This window comes from Passer montanus, unplaced genomic scaffold, assembly GCF_014805655.1.
Source record: "Passer montanus isolate IOZ18808 unplaced genomic scaffold, ASM1480565v1 scaffold39, whole genome shotgun sequence".
Taxonomy (NCBI): domain Eukaryota; kingdom Metazoa; phylum Chordata; class Aves; order Passeriformes; family Passeridae; genus Passer; species Passer montanus.
Window position 1 is genome coordinate 7,291,148 of NW_024368707.1, and position 12,246 is coordinate 7,303,393.

Here is a 12,246-nt window from a genome sequence, read left to right on the forward strand (position 1 = left end):
CCCGACCTCAGGTGAGTTTCGCAGAAAGCGCCGGCGTCGCCCCTCACCCCATTATCCGGTGGGAGGAGATGCGCACAAATCCATGGCTACATAAATGTTTTATGGAAGTGGACACCTGTGTGCCCTTGCTGTCTGCGTGCTCCTGGCCCGTTCCCCCAGGACTTGAGGAGCGGAGCTGAGTGTGGCACTTGCGCCAAGCGGCCTCTGATGTCTCACGGAGCCGAAGGGGTGAGCGAGCAGTGGGTTGGAATTCAAAGAGATGCCCAGCACCACCCTACGCTGAGCTCTGTGGAAGGAGCTGGGCATGCTCCAGTGTGCTACAGCCCTTCCCTTGGGATCCAGTGTATAGCTCAATCCACGCTGCCAGAAACTTCCCAGCTCCACTGAGGATGGCCAGCTTTGTGAGTCGTGACTGAGAGTCTGCCTATTGTATGTTCCCTGCTGCTTCTCCTCCAGGGCTACAGGTCTCCTCCATCCCTCCGTTACTCTTCTGCCATCCTGACCTGGGAGCAGTCCAAATCAAATTTGTTCCCCTCTCCTGCCCACAGTTATGTCGTGTGGCCTGCCTGTCTCCCCTGTCCTGCCCACGACTCAAGGCTCCCCAGAGTGCATTTATAATACTTCCACCAGTAACCATCTGCATCCTCCCTGGCACACCCATGACCACTGAAGCTCAGCTGGATTTCAGTCCCTCCGAGATGGGCTTAGTTTGGGGAAGAAGTGAGCTTTTCTGTCACCTCTTTTTTAATGCTTTTGCTCTTCTCAAGCAGATGTTCCTTTGCTCTTCCTCTGACTAGGGGGGGCTGAGTGGTGGCAAGCAGTGCTTTTCTCCAGGGAGAGAAGGGCAGGAAGGCTTTCCTCATGGGCAGGCAGAAGAGATTCCCATCTCCCAAAAACCAGCGCTGCAACAGCAGCTGGTAGGGAGCAATGTGCCTGGCAGCAATGCTACCAAATAAACACCCAGGGAAAAGAGAAGGACAGATGGACAAAAGGGATCCCAGTCAAGAAGCTTGTTTTGAAGCAGCAGTGACAGTTCCAGCTCGGAAACCTCCCAGCATGTGACCTTCAGCCGCTGCTGACTCCCTCCTTCCTGCTGCCACGTCCTGTCACCCGTCCCCCGCGCTGCCACAGCCTGCCTGCGTGCCTGGCAGCCCGTGCCTTCTGCCAGCATCCTCCCCTCTCACACACTCCTGGTTTTTCCCCTCCACACCCCTGCACCTGGGAAAGCAAGGTCAGACTGGGGGGATCTGCTGCTGCGTGCAGCCAGGGGAGGGCACGGGCAAGAGCAATGCCACAAACTGTGCAGAAAGTGCTTTCCTGAGCTCTGCCCTGCCTGGCTGGGGAAACCCAGCAAGTGGAGCTGATTAATGAAATGCCAGTGGAGGAAGGCATTGCCATCCATCAGGAAAAGCTTTTTTTACCAGCAGGCCAGCGCAGCACTGGAGCAGGTGGTGGGATCTCTGTTTGTGGTGGTTCTTGGGGCTCAGCTGTGCAAATCCAGTGATGTGAGCTAGTGCCAGGACAGCCCTGCTTACAGACTGGGCTACAGACCTCCAGCATCTCTTCCCACCAACACTCCTGCTGCCTCCTGGACAGGAGGCAGCGTGGAGCCTCCTTTTTTCTCTAACTTTGTTTGCTTAGGATACTTGCTGGACTAAAGGATTCCTACTGATGCAGAGGATTACTGGGGCAAAGGGCCAACTTATTCTACTTATTCCTGCAGAAGCCCAGAAGCTGGAGACAATCCTGCTACCCAGGGGACCACAGCACTCCTCCTCTGGGGCTCAATCTCACTCCAGCACAACAGCTCCTGCTCCTCATCTTCCCCTCTTGGTTCACCTTAACACCTGGCACTGCTCCAGACCCTCCCACTGCTCCTGCTCCCACTTTTATCAGCTCAGGGTCAGCAGTGGCACTGCTGGACTGCAGCTGCTGACACGCAGAGCTGCTCGTTACAGCCCTTAAAATCATTCCTTAGCCAGTGTGAGAAAAGACACTTACTTGCAAACGTGGTATTTATCTTCCACGGATTTTAAGGCCAAGGAAGAAGCACTTGCATTTGCTGACCCTGTGCAAAACAGACAGTGCAAATTCCTGTAGTTCAGATCAGGTACTCCTGTGGCACTCTGTCTGTAATTGCTGACAGCGCAGTGAAAAGAGACTAAGCCTCTACCACTATCCTCCACGGGCAAATCAAGGCAGGTTTCCCAGCTGCAAACCCCTATTAAAATCACCTGTCTCCTTTGCATGTGCCCAGCTGTAACATCCATTACCAGGCTGAGATGCTCCTCCTCTCTCAGATCTCAGAAGCCCTTGGTAGCTAGCACACCCTCCTGGCAAAGGTACTTCGTAGGTGAAACCTGTCCAGATCAGCTCCACAGCTTCCACAGATGCTCCTTTTGGAAGGCATAGGTCTCCTTGGTGTGTCTGTACCCCATCTCCCTGCTCCCCTTTCCCCCCACGTGCCTCAGTGGTACCTCCTTCCTTGCACAACACTGCTGAAGTATTTCTGTGTAAACTCTCAAGTCTTCCAACGTCCGAGATTCTTCACTAAAACTGACCCGTCAAATTGCTTCTATCCACAACCAGAGGGAGGTGTTGCAATGCACACACGACTTTTGGGCCTAGCAGAGTCATCAGCCCAGCCAGCTGCCTGGATTTGAGTGCAGATGTGGAGAAATTGGTGCAGAGGAGCAGTTGCCAGCAGCGGCTGGGTGATCGCCACGCGTAACACACAGAAATGTTCTGGTCTAACAGCAAAGGAGGGGATGCATTTTCTTCTAAAAAATACACAAACACCAGTCCAGGAGGGAGTTTTGGAGCCAGGTCTTCATGAGAAGGCAGCTCTAGGCAGTGCTAGAGCCTGGGACCCAAGAGACTTTACCTTCTCAGCATTATTCCAGACTCCATCAGGCAGGTGGGACTTGCAGACATCCTCCTCAGGAGCTCTCCACACCTCCCTAGCAGGGATGGACAGACAGCCTGGGGGAGCAAGCCCCACTGATGGGTCTTAGGCCATTTGTGGATTCACCCCTACAAAGGTCTCTGTATCTCTGGGTGCTGTGTGCAATGCAGTCTGTGCACGAGGATCCAGATTTCACACCCTAGTCCCTGAGATGAGCAGGGCAGGATTTCAGCCCCTTGCTCAGGATGCAGGCAGCCACAAGGCAATGCAGGCAGAGGCAGCGTGCCCGGCCCAGAACAGACATTACAGCACATGACATCACTGGGGTCAGCGACCGACCCTGTCACTGCTGCAGTCTCTTCTCTTTCCATTACACACTCCTGTCCCCAGAAGTCTTCCTTTTCCTTCCTGCAGCACCCCAAGGTGCAGGGCCTGCCTCTCTCTGCCGGCGTGCAGAGGGGAGCTGCTGGAGCCTGCAAGGCAGGAGCTGCCAGCTGCCTGCCTTCATTGTGCCCTGATAAGGCTTCTCCAACACACTCCCAGTTTGGGGAGAAGGACAGCACGCAGCACAGTGGAACAGATATCACGACTCCTCTCAACAAGCTTTTAATCTGTGACAGCATTTTTACCCCTCAGATCTGCTTTCAATCCTTGCTCTGCCTCAGTTCTTGCTTTGCTCTGTCTCAGCTCCCGCAAGCCTTGTTATCAGCAGCTTTCAGATATTAAAACACATTAAAGGAAGGTACTGAAAGATGATCCAGCAGTCACATTCTCCAGAAATCTCAGCTTTCAGGTAACAAAAGATTCCCAGAGTAAGGAGGTGGCTGCAAGCACAAGCCTAATGTGGCCACAGCCTTGTACCAGAATGCAGAGGAAACCACCAAGCTTTGTCCCCAGCTGCTGCATCCCCAGTACTGCCTCTGAAGCTCAGTGGTGGCCTTTCAATGTCACACTCAGCATTATCTCTCTGAGCAGCGATAACTGCAACAGCTGAAATCAGGAGCAGGAGATCAAACCACCAGAGATGAAAATTCATCCCATCTCTTCCCAGCTATAACAAAAGGTTTGCAGGCATGCCAAGTGATTGGAACAATGCTCAGCAAGAGAGATGTTTTCTTGACACACTTCAAGCAGTGGTTATTCCTGCATTTCAGGGATGAAATTCCACCATAATTTTGACATTTGCTGGAAAACAGACAGTTACCGTGGGATCCCAGCCAGGAAAGCTCCATCCCTGCTGATGGGGTTATCAGGATGAACAGGATCTCAAGCTGAGGCTGCACACTCACTTGGTTACCTCAGCAGGGGCAGCAACATGGGACAGATCCACATTGCTCCCGAAAGGACAGGCCTGGGGCTCAAAGAGGCTCTTGCTGCTTTTCTTACTAAAACTTAGGGTGCATCTGTCTTCTCTGAACATTTCCCAGTTTTACAGCTTTTATGCAGATAAAGGGGGGTACTAGAAATGCAATACTGGGGCAGTAATTCTTTCCCTTGGGTGCTATTGCACCTAGCATTTATTTAATTATTCTGAAAGACGTCGAAAATCTTCCCTTGGGTCCTTTGTAACCAACAATCCAGACCTCAAAACACAAACCCAAAGTGAGACAGTTGCATTCAGAGACTCCTCCCTGACCTAATTCACATGGGGAAGGAAGCATGGGGAAAAAGTTAATTTTCAACTAAGAAGATATTTGTTTAATGGCTATTCAACACAAAATGATAAAGTCAGTTCCCCCCTCCACTCCAAACAGGGTTATAGTAAACAAAACACACAGATAAGCCCTAAAAAGCAGAAGATAACAAGGTCTGTAACAAAGACCAGGACTCCTGAGACACTGAGAGACTGAACCATTACAGGAATCTCTCAAGTGCAACCTTGAAAAGCTTCAGCCAGAAACTTCACAACTGATAAAAAAGCAGCATTATCATGGGCTTCATGGGAAAGAGCAGATCTGTGATGGGATGCTTGAGGGAAACTGCAGGAGGGTGTAAAGTTTGTTATGCAGTGTTTTAAGGAAGATTATGGGAACAAAATTTACTATGGGTTGTTGAGGAGAAGGATCAAGGGAGGCATCGAGCTAAATCAGGGAGAATTGAGCATGGGAAATGGAGAAAGGAATAAATAGCAGCCAGTCACACAGAGAGTGGCGGCTGGTCGGTGTGCCTGTGTGGCTGAGCCCTGCTCCCAATTACCACCATCTGGCCTGGCCTGGCATTAAGCTAATCCCAGCCCTTTTCCCTGCACGCATGCACGCTGCTGGCCCTTAGCTAACTGCGAGCTAGGCTGGCCTGCCAGCAGGAAAGAGGCTGAGAACCAGGCAGCAGACAGATCACAAGCCCGAGGACGCTGCAGTGACCAGCAAAGTGTGGGCAGACAATGCACCAGCATGGTCCAGGACTGATGGGCCAGGGAGCAAGAACAGGATAAGAACAGGATTAGGCCCTTTTTGTTCGTTTTTTAAGTGCTGTTTGGTGTTTCCCTGGGCACCCATCACAGCAGGTTCCCTCAGTTTCTGCTGATCACTCTGTGCCTGGTGGCATTGACAGGGTGGAAAGCTGCAGCCTCACATGTAGCAGACCAGGACATTTAAATAGAAACAGCCCAGACCACTGCTCACTGTGTCTTAGGAGGAGCAGCTGCAGCTGGGTGACCATAAAGGCAGAGATCTTCACTGTACAGCTCCACAAACCAAAAACAATCCCTGCTCAAGTCTGGGAGGCCAAGAACTGAGACACTGCTGGGGACGAGAAAAATGGTGAAATGGGGACAGTCACAAGAGTGAACTAAGTGACAACGGGGAACTGGGGAAGCACTGGACTAGAGCCTTGCCCAGACAAAGCACTCAGCTGACAGCTCTACACAATACAGCCTTCATGCAGGCAGCAAGGATTTCAGCTCCCACTGCTTCTGCACAAACATCCCTGTTGCAGGGAATGAGGACAGACACCAGAAATGCCAGAGCATTTAGCTGGGAGTAAGAGGGGTTTCTGCTGCAAAGGAATAAGGGGACACAGCAGAATTCTGTATTTAATGTTCCAAGAAAAAAGAACAAGACTTGAGCAAGAGTATAAAACTTTTAATGGGTCAGTGCATCAGTCCTTGATGCAAAGGGGGCTATGACTGTCCCAGGTGCTCAGAGCTGCAGAGATGATCTGCACAGAGCAGCAAAGTGGGGGTACACACAGAGCTGCAGCAGCCTTTGCTCTCCAAGGAAGGGACCAACACGTGGAAAAGCAGTTCCTCTCACTGTCCATTCGCTTTCACTCTGTGCTTCTTCTTCCTGGTAGGGACTTTAGGCCGCATCATTTTGGGGGAAGGCCGGACAGCCTTCAAGGGTCTCCTCTGGGCTTGCAATGAACGCTTCTTCTTCAAAGCAGGATGGGGCAGCTTCTGCTCTTTGTCAGCCTTTGATCCCTCAAGTTTCTTCTTTTTGGGCGGAGGCTCCGTGATGGTGGTATCAGGGACAGCGGACGGAGCTGCCGCTTCCACAGCAGGCTCTTCATCTGAAAGGAGAGAAAGGCGCTGTGAGGAGAACCCGCGTGGCTGCTGCAGGGGAAGCAGCCTGTGAGGGCAGGCCCAGCCAGCCCGGCTGAGCTCCAGCACTACGTCACCTTTCTGTGCCTGCGGGATGGCATTGGAGAACTTCTTGAGCTTGGCGATGAAGAAGCCGTCCATATTGTGCGTGTGGGGGTAGAAACGACGCGTGGACTTGAGGGACGGGTGGAAGCGACGGTCCTTGAACCTGGAGGAGGAAGTGGGGTGAGGAGTGATACGGCACTCTGCTCAAGCCTGGCCACCAAGGAGCAGTCACCTGTGCAGCTTGTGACCTGGCACGCACCTGGTGAAGCCTTCCTTGCCAAAGTCCAGGCCCGTGGCCACCAAACGGACATTGCGTTTCTTCAGGGCATAATCCACAACCCACTCGTTCTCCTCCACCTGCCAGAGGCTAAGCATTAGGATCCAAACCCCACCATCTCCTGAGGAGGAGGTGACCACAGCAGATGATGCTGGGAGGCACTTACCATGATGGAGCAAGTGCAGTAGACAATGTAGCCCCCTGTCTCTGAGGCAGCATTGACCGAATCTATGGCGCTAAGAATCAGCTCCTTCTGCAGGTGGGCACAACGCAGGATATCCTTCTCATCCTGAGGGAGAAAGGAAGGTTAGGATGCCACAGGCACAGGGAAGCACCCCAGGCCTCTGCTGTGGATGAGGGAATGACAGGAGAGCAAAACACACATAATGTACAAGACTATGGAGTCTTCTGCAGAAGTAACACCAAAAAACCAGCCCTGGTACAACACCCAGAATAAGAAAGAAAAGGAAAAAAATATTGTAGCTATCTCTCAAGAACAAAGCTGCCCCCAAAGGCCTTCCTCTCATGACTCATACTTGAGTCTGCACTTGCCACCCACCTTGTTGGTTTTGACAGCAGGATCCTTGGAAATGACACCCGTTCCACTACAAGGAGCATCAAGCAAGACACGGTCGAACCCTCCAAGCACCTACAGGCAGATGTAGATTTGGAATTACGCTCACAGGTGGGGACTCAAAACAAGGCAAGATTAGAAGAGGAACCAGAAGACTGGGAAGGCAGGAAACACTCCTTCTCCCTCTTCCCTGTCCACCTTCCTGCCTCTGTATCATGTAACAAACACAGTCCCCAGCAGCTCTGCTCATCCTGCTGTGACAGGTGACTCTGGAGAGCACAGCTTCACCAAAGGGACAGCAGAGCAGCTCTGGGCAAGCACTGTAAGCAGAACCTACCTTGGGGAACTGGCGTCCATCGCAGTTACTCACAACAGCATTGGTGACTCCCAGGCGGTGCAAATTCCCCACCACGCTACGCAGCCGCTCGGCGTTGCTGTCATTAGCCAGGATCATCCCTGTGTTCTTCATAAGCTGAGCTGCCAGAGGGCAAAACACACCAGCAAGGGGCTGAAAACCTCACGTGCATTCACCTCCAGTGACAGCCACCCCCTCCTTTCCTCGAGTTCAGTCCCCCTCCATTCCCCCTTTCTGTGTGGACCAGTGGGAACTCCTCACTGGACAGAGCATCCCTCCCAAGGCTCCAGGGTGGTACCTATGTAGCTGGTCTTGCCTCCTGGAGCACAGCACATATCCAGGATGCGCTCATTCTCCTGCGGAGCCAGTGCCATGACAGGGAGAAGACTGGAGGCTCCTTGCAGCATGTAGTGTCCAGCCAGATACTCGGGGGTGGCACCTGGGCAGGGAAGGCAGAACAGAAGAAGGTGACACGTGAAAGAAAGGGGAGCAGGAGCGGGTGAGCCCAGCCCTGCAGGGTAAAGGTGATCTCACCGATGGGCACAGTGGAGTCATAAATAACCAGCCCCGTTTTCGACCACTTCCCCAGGGGGTCGAGGTTCACGCCACGGTTGATGAGAGCCTGCAGGGCAAGGAGAAGGGCCTGAGACGCTGCTCTGGGGGACAGGCAGCTCGGGACATGGCCACCAGCCCCAGCTCACCTGCGCCAGGTCCCGCCGCCGCGTCTTCAGCGTGTTGGTGCGAATGGTGACAGGGCGCGGGACCTCGTTGGCCTCCAGGAAGTTCACCAGCTGGATGGAAGAAGGGACACAGAACAGAGACAGCAATGAATTCCCAGGGAGGCAGCCAAACCCCCGTCGGTCAGCGCAGCTGCGGGCAGGGCAGGATCCCACCTCAGGGAGCGGGAAGATGTCCATGAGCTTGGTGAGCAGGAAGTCGCTGTAGGAGTAGTAGGCGGCCATGTCCCGGCGCAGCAGCGCCAGGTATTCCTGCCGGGAGCGCCCCTCCTCCCGCTTCACCCCAAAGTCCTGCAGCACCTCCATGTTGCCCTGGATGCGCTGGTGAATGACGTGCAGGTCAGGGGGCTCGGCAGGTGGGGACACCGTCAAGGAATCACCGACAGCCAAGGAACTCACACAGGGCTCTTTACAAGCACAATCAGCCGCGCTGGACGCGCGCGCCACAACAGAGCCTGCTCCAGAAAGGCTCTGCTGGAATGCTGCTTCCATCAGAGCTCAGCAGATGCAGGACTCAAGGGATTAAACTGGGCAAAAAAAGTCCACAAAGCAGAACTAGAGGGTGCTTAACATAATTACTTTAGAAAAATAGAGAAATTTTCTTTCTATTGAAAAAAAACCAACAAAAGAAGTGTTTTAATACTGAAAGCATTACCTGCAGCAGAAAAAAGAGACCAGAAATTCTCCAAGGGCAACCAAGCGGTACAGAGGAGTGTAAGAAGGGAGGCAGGAAATGAAAACCACCAAAGTCCAGAAGCAAGCACTTTGGATGCTAGAATTGCTGTCATCAGAAACTCTGGGAATGGGTTACGCAAACACCCACCAGAAAAATCAGGGTAGAGAGGAACAAACCACATAATAAATCATCCATATGTATTTAGGACTAGAAAGGAAATTGGGGCAGGTTCCAAGCCCCATACAGGGCGTCACAGATTTCCTAACTGTGCTATACAGAAGCACAGCATTATACACTATCTATTAGAACAGCTCAGCTAAAAATACCTTGTCATGCACAGACACTTTTGCTAAGCAATATGCATGATAAAGTCCAAGTGAAGCTCTTTGGTTGTATCCAGGCCCCGTGCTGCATCACGCACATGGCTTCTGGATGTCACAGATAAAAAGGATATCCTCCTTCTCAATCTCTTCACTAGTTGGCAGTTTAAATTGCTCATCTATATCCAGGTTGAGCTGCAGATCTGGGCCCTCTTCTTCCTTCTGTCCCATTTTCTGCTTGCTTGCCTCCTCTGCTTCCTCTTCCTCCTCCTCTTCCTCTTCGCTGTCATCTTCACTGAGGGCTTCCCTAAGGACCAAGAACAGGATCACACAGATGCTTTTCAGCTACCACTTCTTACATGGCACAAAAGACAGAAGAATAACAACACAGGCTCCTCATCTACCCAGAAAAGGCTCTACACACTCACCTCTCAGGCTTCTGCTTCAGGGCAGCTTTTTCAATAGGCAGCAGCTAAACAGAGACAAAAGATTAATGAAAAAAAATCCAGTTTTTTGTCCCCATCCACAGTCGTCCCCTTGCTCCCCACCATCTGTGAAATTTACTTGCTCTGTTTAAAAGGGACAACAAACAAAAGCACTGAATGTTTTGCTGGAATCAGCTACTAAACTTGAAATCATTCTTGTGAAGGAAAGAAGGGAAAGCTTTCCACCACCTCTCCACCCCCTGCCACCAAAGCCCTCCTTTCCCCCCAGGCCCAAGGTGTCCTTTCAGCCAACAAATCCACGTATTTCTTGTGTAATTAAGAGCAAGAAGTTCCTACCTCTTCTTCCTCTGATGATGAGGCACCATAATCGTCCACCATGTCCTCGCTGCTCCCATCCTCCTCCTCCATCTCCCAGCCCTCTTCCACCTCACCATCACTGGATAATTCCACATGGTTCCCTTTTGGCTGGGTTTTCTTGGCTTTGGCTGGAGCCAGCCACTTGGAATTGCTATCACTGAAGCCGGAACGGCCACGGGCAGTTTGTCCTGCTGCCTTTACAGCACGTTTGTCCTTCTGTGGGGACACCTGCTCTTCAGCTAGAGGCAGAAGAGGCAGTTAAAAGTTAGGCATTATCTCCACAATCAGCTGCTCTGCTTTTTCAGTTGTTACACAAGAAGGCTGAGTGCTGAGCTGCCTGTCCAGAGGAGGGACTGCTTGCTCTCCACATCTGATGAAGTCCTGGGCATATTCTCACCTGTCCCTCAGTGCACCTTGCAGGAGATCTAACCAGAATCACCAAATTAAAACACTGCCACAAAACTCTGACAGTATCTGCTCTAACATATTGCAGTACTCTCTGTCCCAAATCTTTGTCTATCCTTCCTTTTTTCTACTTTAAAAGTTTCCTGGGCTACACAAAATGTAACACAAAGACTTAAAAGTCTCAGCTATAAAAGCAGCCTGCAACAACTGTGCTGTGAATGGAGGATAAGTAAAAAATGGATTTAACATGCAGAAGGGAGACCTTTGACTAGTTCTTCAGACAACTCTGCCTCCTGGCATGGCAGCCAGCAGAAGTCAGATAGAATTAATTGTTATTATCTACAACACAGAACCCAAAAGAGGTCCCAGATGATGAAGGGTCTGGAGAGGAAGCTGCATGAGGAGCAGCTGAGGTCACTTGGTCTGTTCAGCCTGGAGAGGGGGAGACTGAGGGGAGAGCTCATGGCAGGCTGCAACCTTCTCATGAGGGAAACAGGAGGGGCAGGCACTGATCTCCTCTGTGGTGACAGTGACAGGACCTGAGGAAATGGCCTGAAGCTGTATCAGGGGAGGTTTAGGCTGGATATTAGAAAAGGTTCCTGACCCAGAGGGTGGCTGGGCACTGGGACAAGTTCCCAGGAAGTGATCCCAGGAAGACACCGAGCCCGTCTGAGTTTAAGAAGTGTTTGGACAACACCTTCAGGCACATGCTGTGACTCTTGGGATGGTCCTGCGCAGGGCCAGGAGAGCGCGTCTGAGTTTAAGAAGTGTTTGGACAACACCTTCAGGCACATGCTGTGACTCTTGGGATGGTCCTGCGCAGGGCCAGGAGCTGACCCAACCATCCTTGTGGGTCTCCTCTAGCTCAGGAAACTCTGGAATTCTGTGACTTAAAATAACGAAATTCCACGTGTCCTTTGCCTTGAAAATGACGCTAGAGAAGGACGGTGGCGGCAGCGCCGGGGGGAGCAGGCCGGGGGCCCGCCGCCCGGTTGGGGCCCGCTCGCACTCACCCGGCGGCTCTCGCTCTGCTCCTGCCGCCGCTCCTGCTCTCCGCCCGGCCGGGCCGCTGCCCGCTCCCAGCCGCCTCTTCGCAGCCCTGCACCGGAGGGAAGCGCCGATCAGCCCCGGCCCGGCGCGGCCGCCCCGGCCCGCCGGCCCGCCCCGCTCACCTCCTCCTGCCGTGCGCGGAGAGCCTCTTCCTGCCGGCCTCGGGCTCTGCGGGAAGACACGCGGCGGTCAGGCGGGCGCGGGCGGGCGCGGCGCGGCGGGGCGGGCCGGTGCAGGCCGCACTTACCTGGCGGCAGGAAGCGGGCCAGCTCCACCTCGGCGCCGCGCTGCTTGCGGGCCTTGCGCCCGGGGCCGCGCTTCTCCTTCCTGCTGGGGTCGAGCTTGCGCCCCATGGCCGCGCCGCCGCACCGGGACCCGCCGCCGCACGTGCCGCGCTGCCCGCCGCCACGCCGCCCACCGCCGCCGCTGATTGGCCCTGCCGGTGACGTCAGCGGCGCGGGCCGCCCGCCCCCGGGGCGCGAGGGGCCGCGGGAACGGCGGGAGCGGGAGCGGGGCTGCTGCAGCCGGGACAGGGAACAGCGCAGGGCAGGCAGCAGAGAG

The 12,246-nt window shown here is 53.4% G+C and overlaps 1 protein-coding gene across 1 annotated transcript; it reads right to left on the reverse strand.

Moving 5' to 3' along the window:
* Nucleotides 1-5,964: 5,964 nt before the first annotated feature.
* NOP2 (NOP2 nucleolar protein) lies at nucleotides 5,965-12,093 on the reverse strand. Its single transcript, XM_039718141.1, has 16 exons — nucleotides 11,933-12,093; nucleotides 11,808-11,853; nucleotides 11,649-11,734; nucleotides 10,210-10,469; nucleotides 9,856-9,899; nucleotides 9,562-9,734; nucleotides 8,588-8,787; nucleotides 8,396-8,485; nucleotides 8,229-8,316; nucleotides 7,993-8,133; nucleotides 7,677-7,816; nucleotides 7,325-7,414; nucleotides 6,932-7,054; nucleotides 6,748-6,845; nucleotides 6,521-6,651; nucleotides 5,965-6,412 (listed from the first exon to the last, which is right to left on the reverse strand). Exons 1-16 carry the CDS (start codon nucleotides 12,036-12,038, stop codon nucleotides 6,153-6,155), a joined length of 2,076 nt encoding a protein of 691 aa, XP_039574075.1. The 5' UTR covers nucleotides 12,039-12,093; the 3' UTR covers nucleotides 5,965-6,152.
* Nucleotides 12,094-12,246: the final 153 nt, after the last annotated feature.

Bases quoted from the DNA above. Each gene is read 5' to 3' on its own strand.
- NOP2 (XM_039718141.1), bottom strand. From the start codon at position 12,038: ATGGGGCGCAAGCTCGACCCCAGCAGGAAGGAGAAGCGCGGCCCCGGG. The intron at 11,854-11,932 runs GTAAGTGCGGCC...GTCTTCCCGCAG, and splicing joins GGCCCGCTTCCTGCCGCCAG to AGCCCGAGGCCGGCAGGAAG. The intron at 7,055-7,324 runs GTGGGTGGCAAG...TTTCTCCCTCAG, and splicing joins CTGCTGTCAAAACCAACAAG to GATGAGAAGGATATCCTGCG.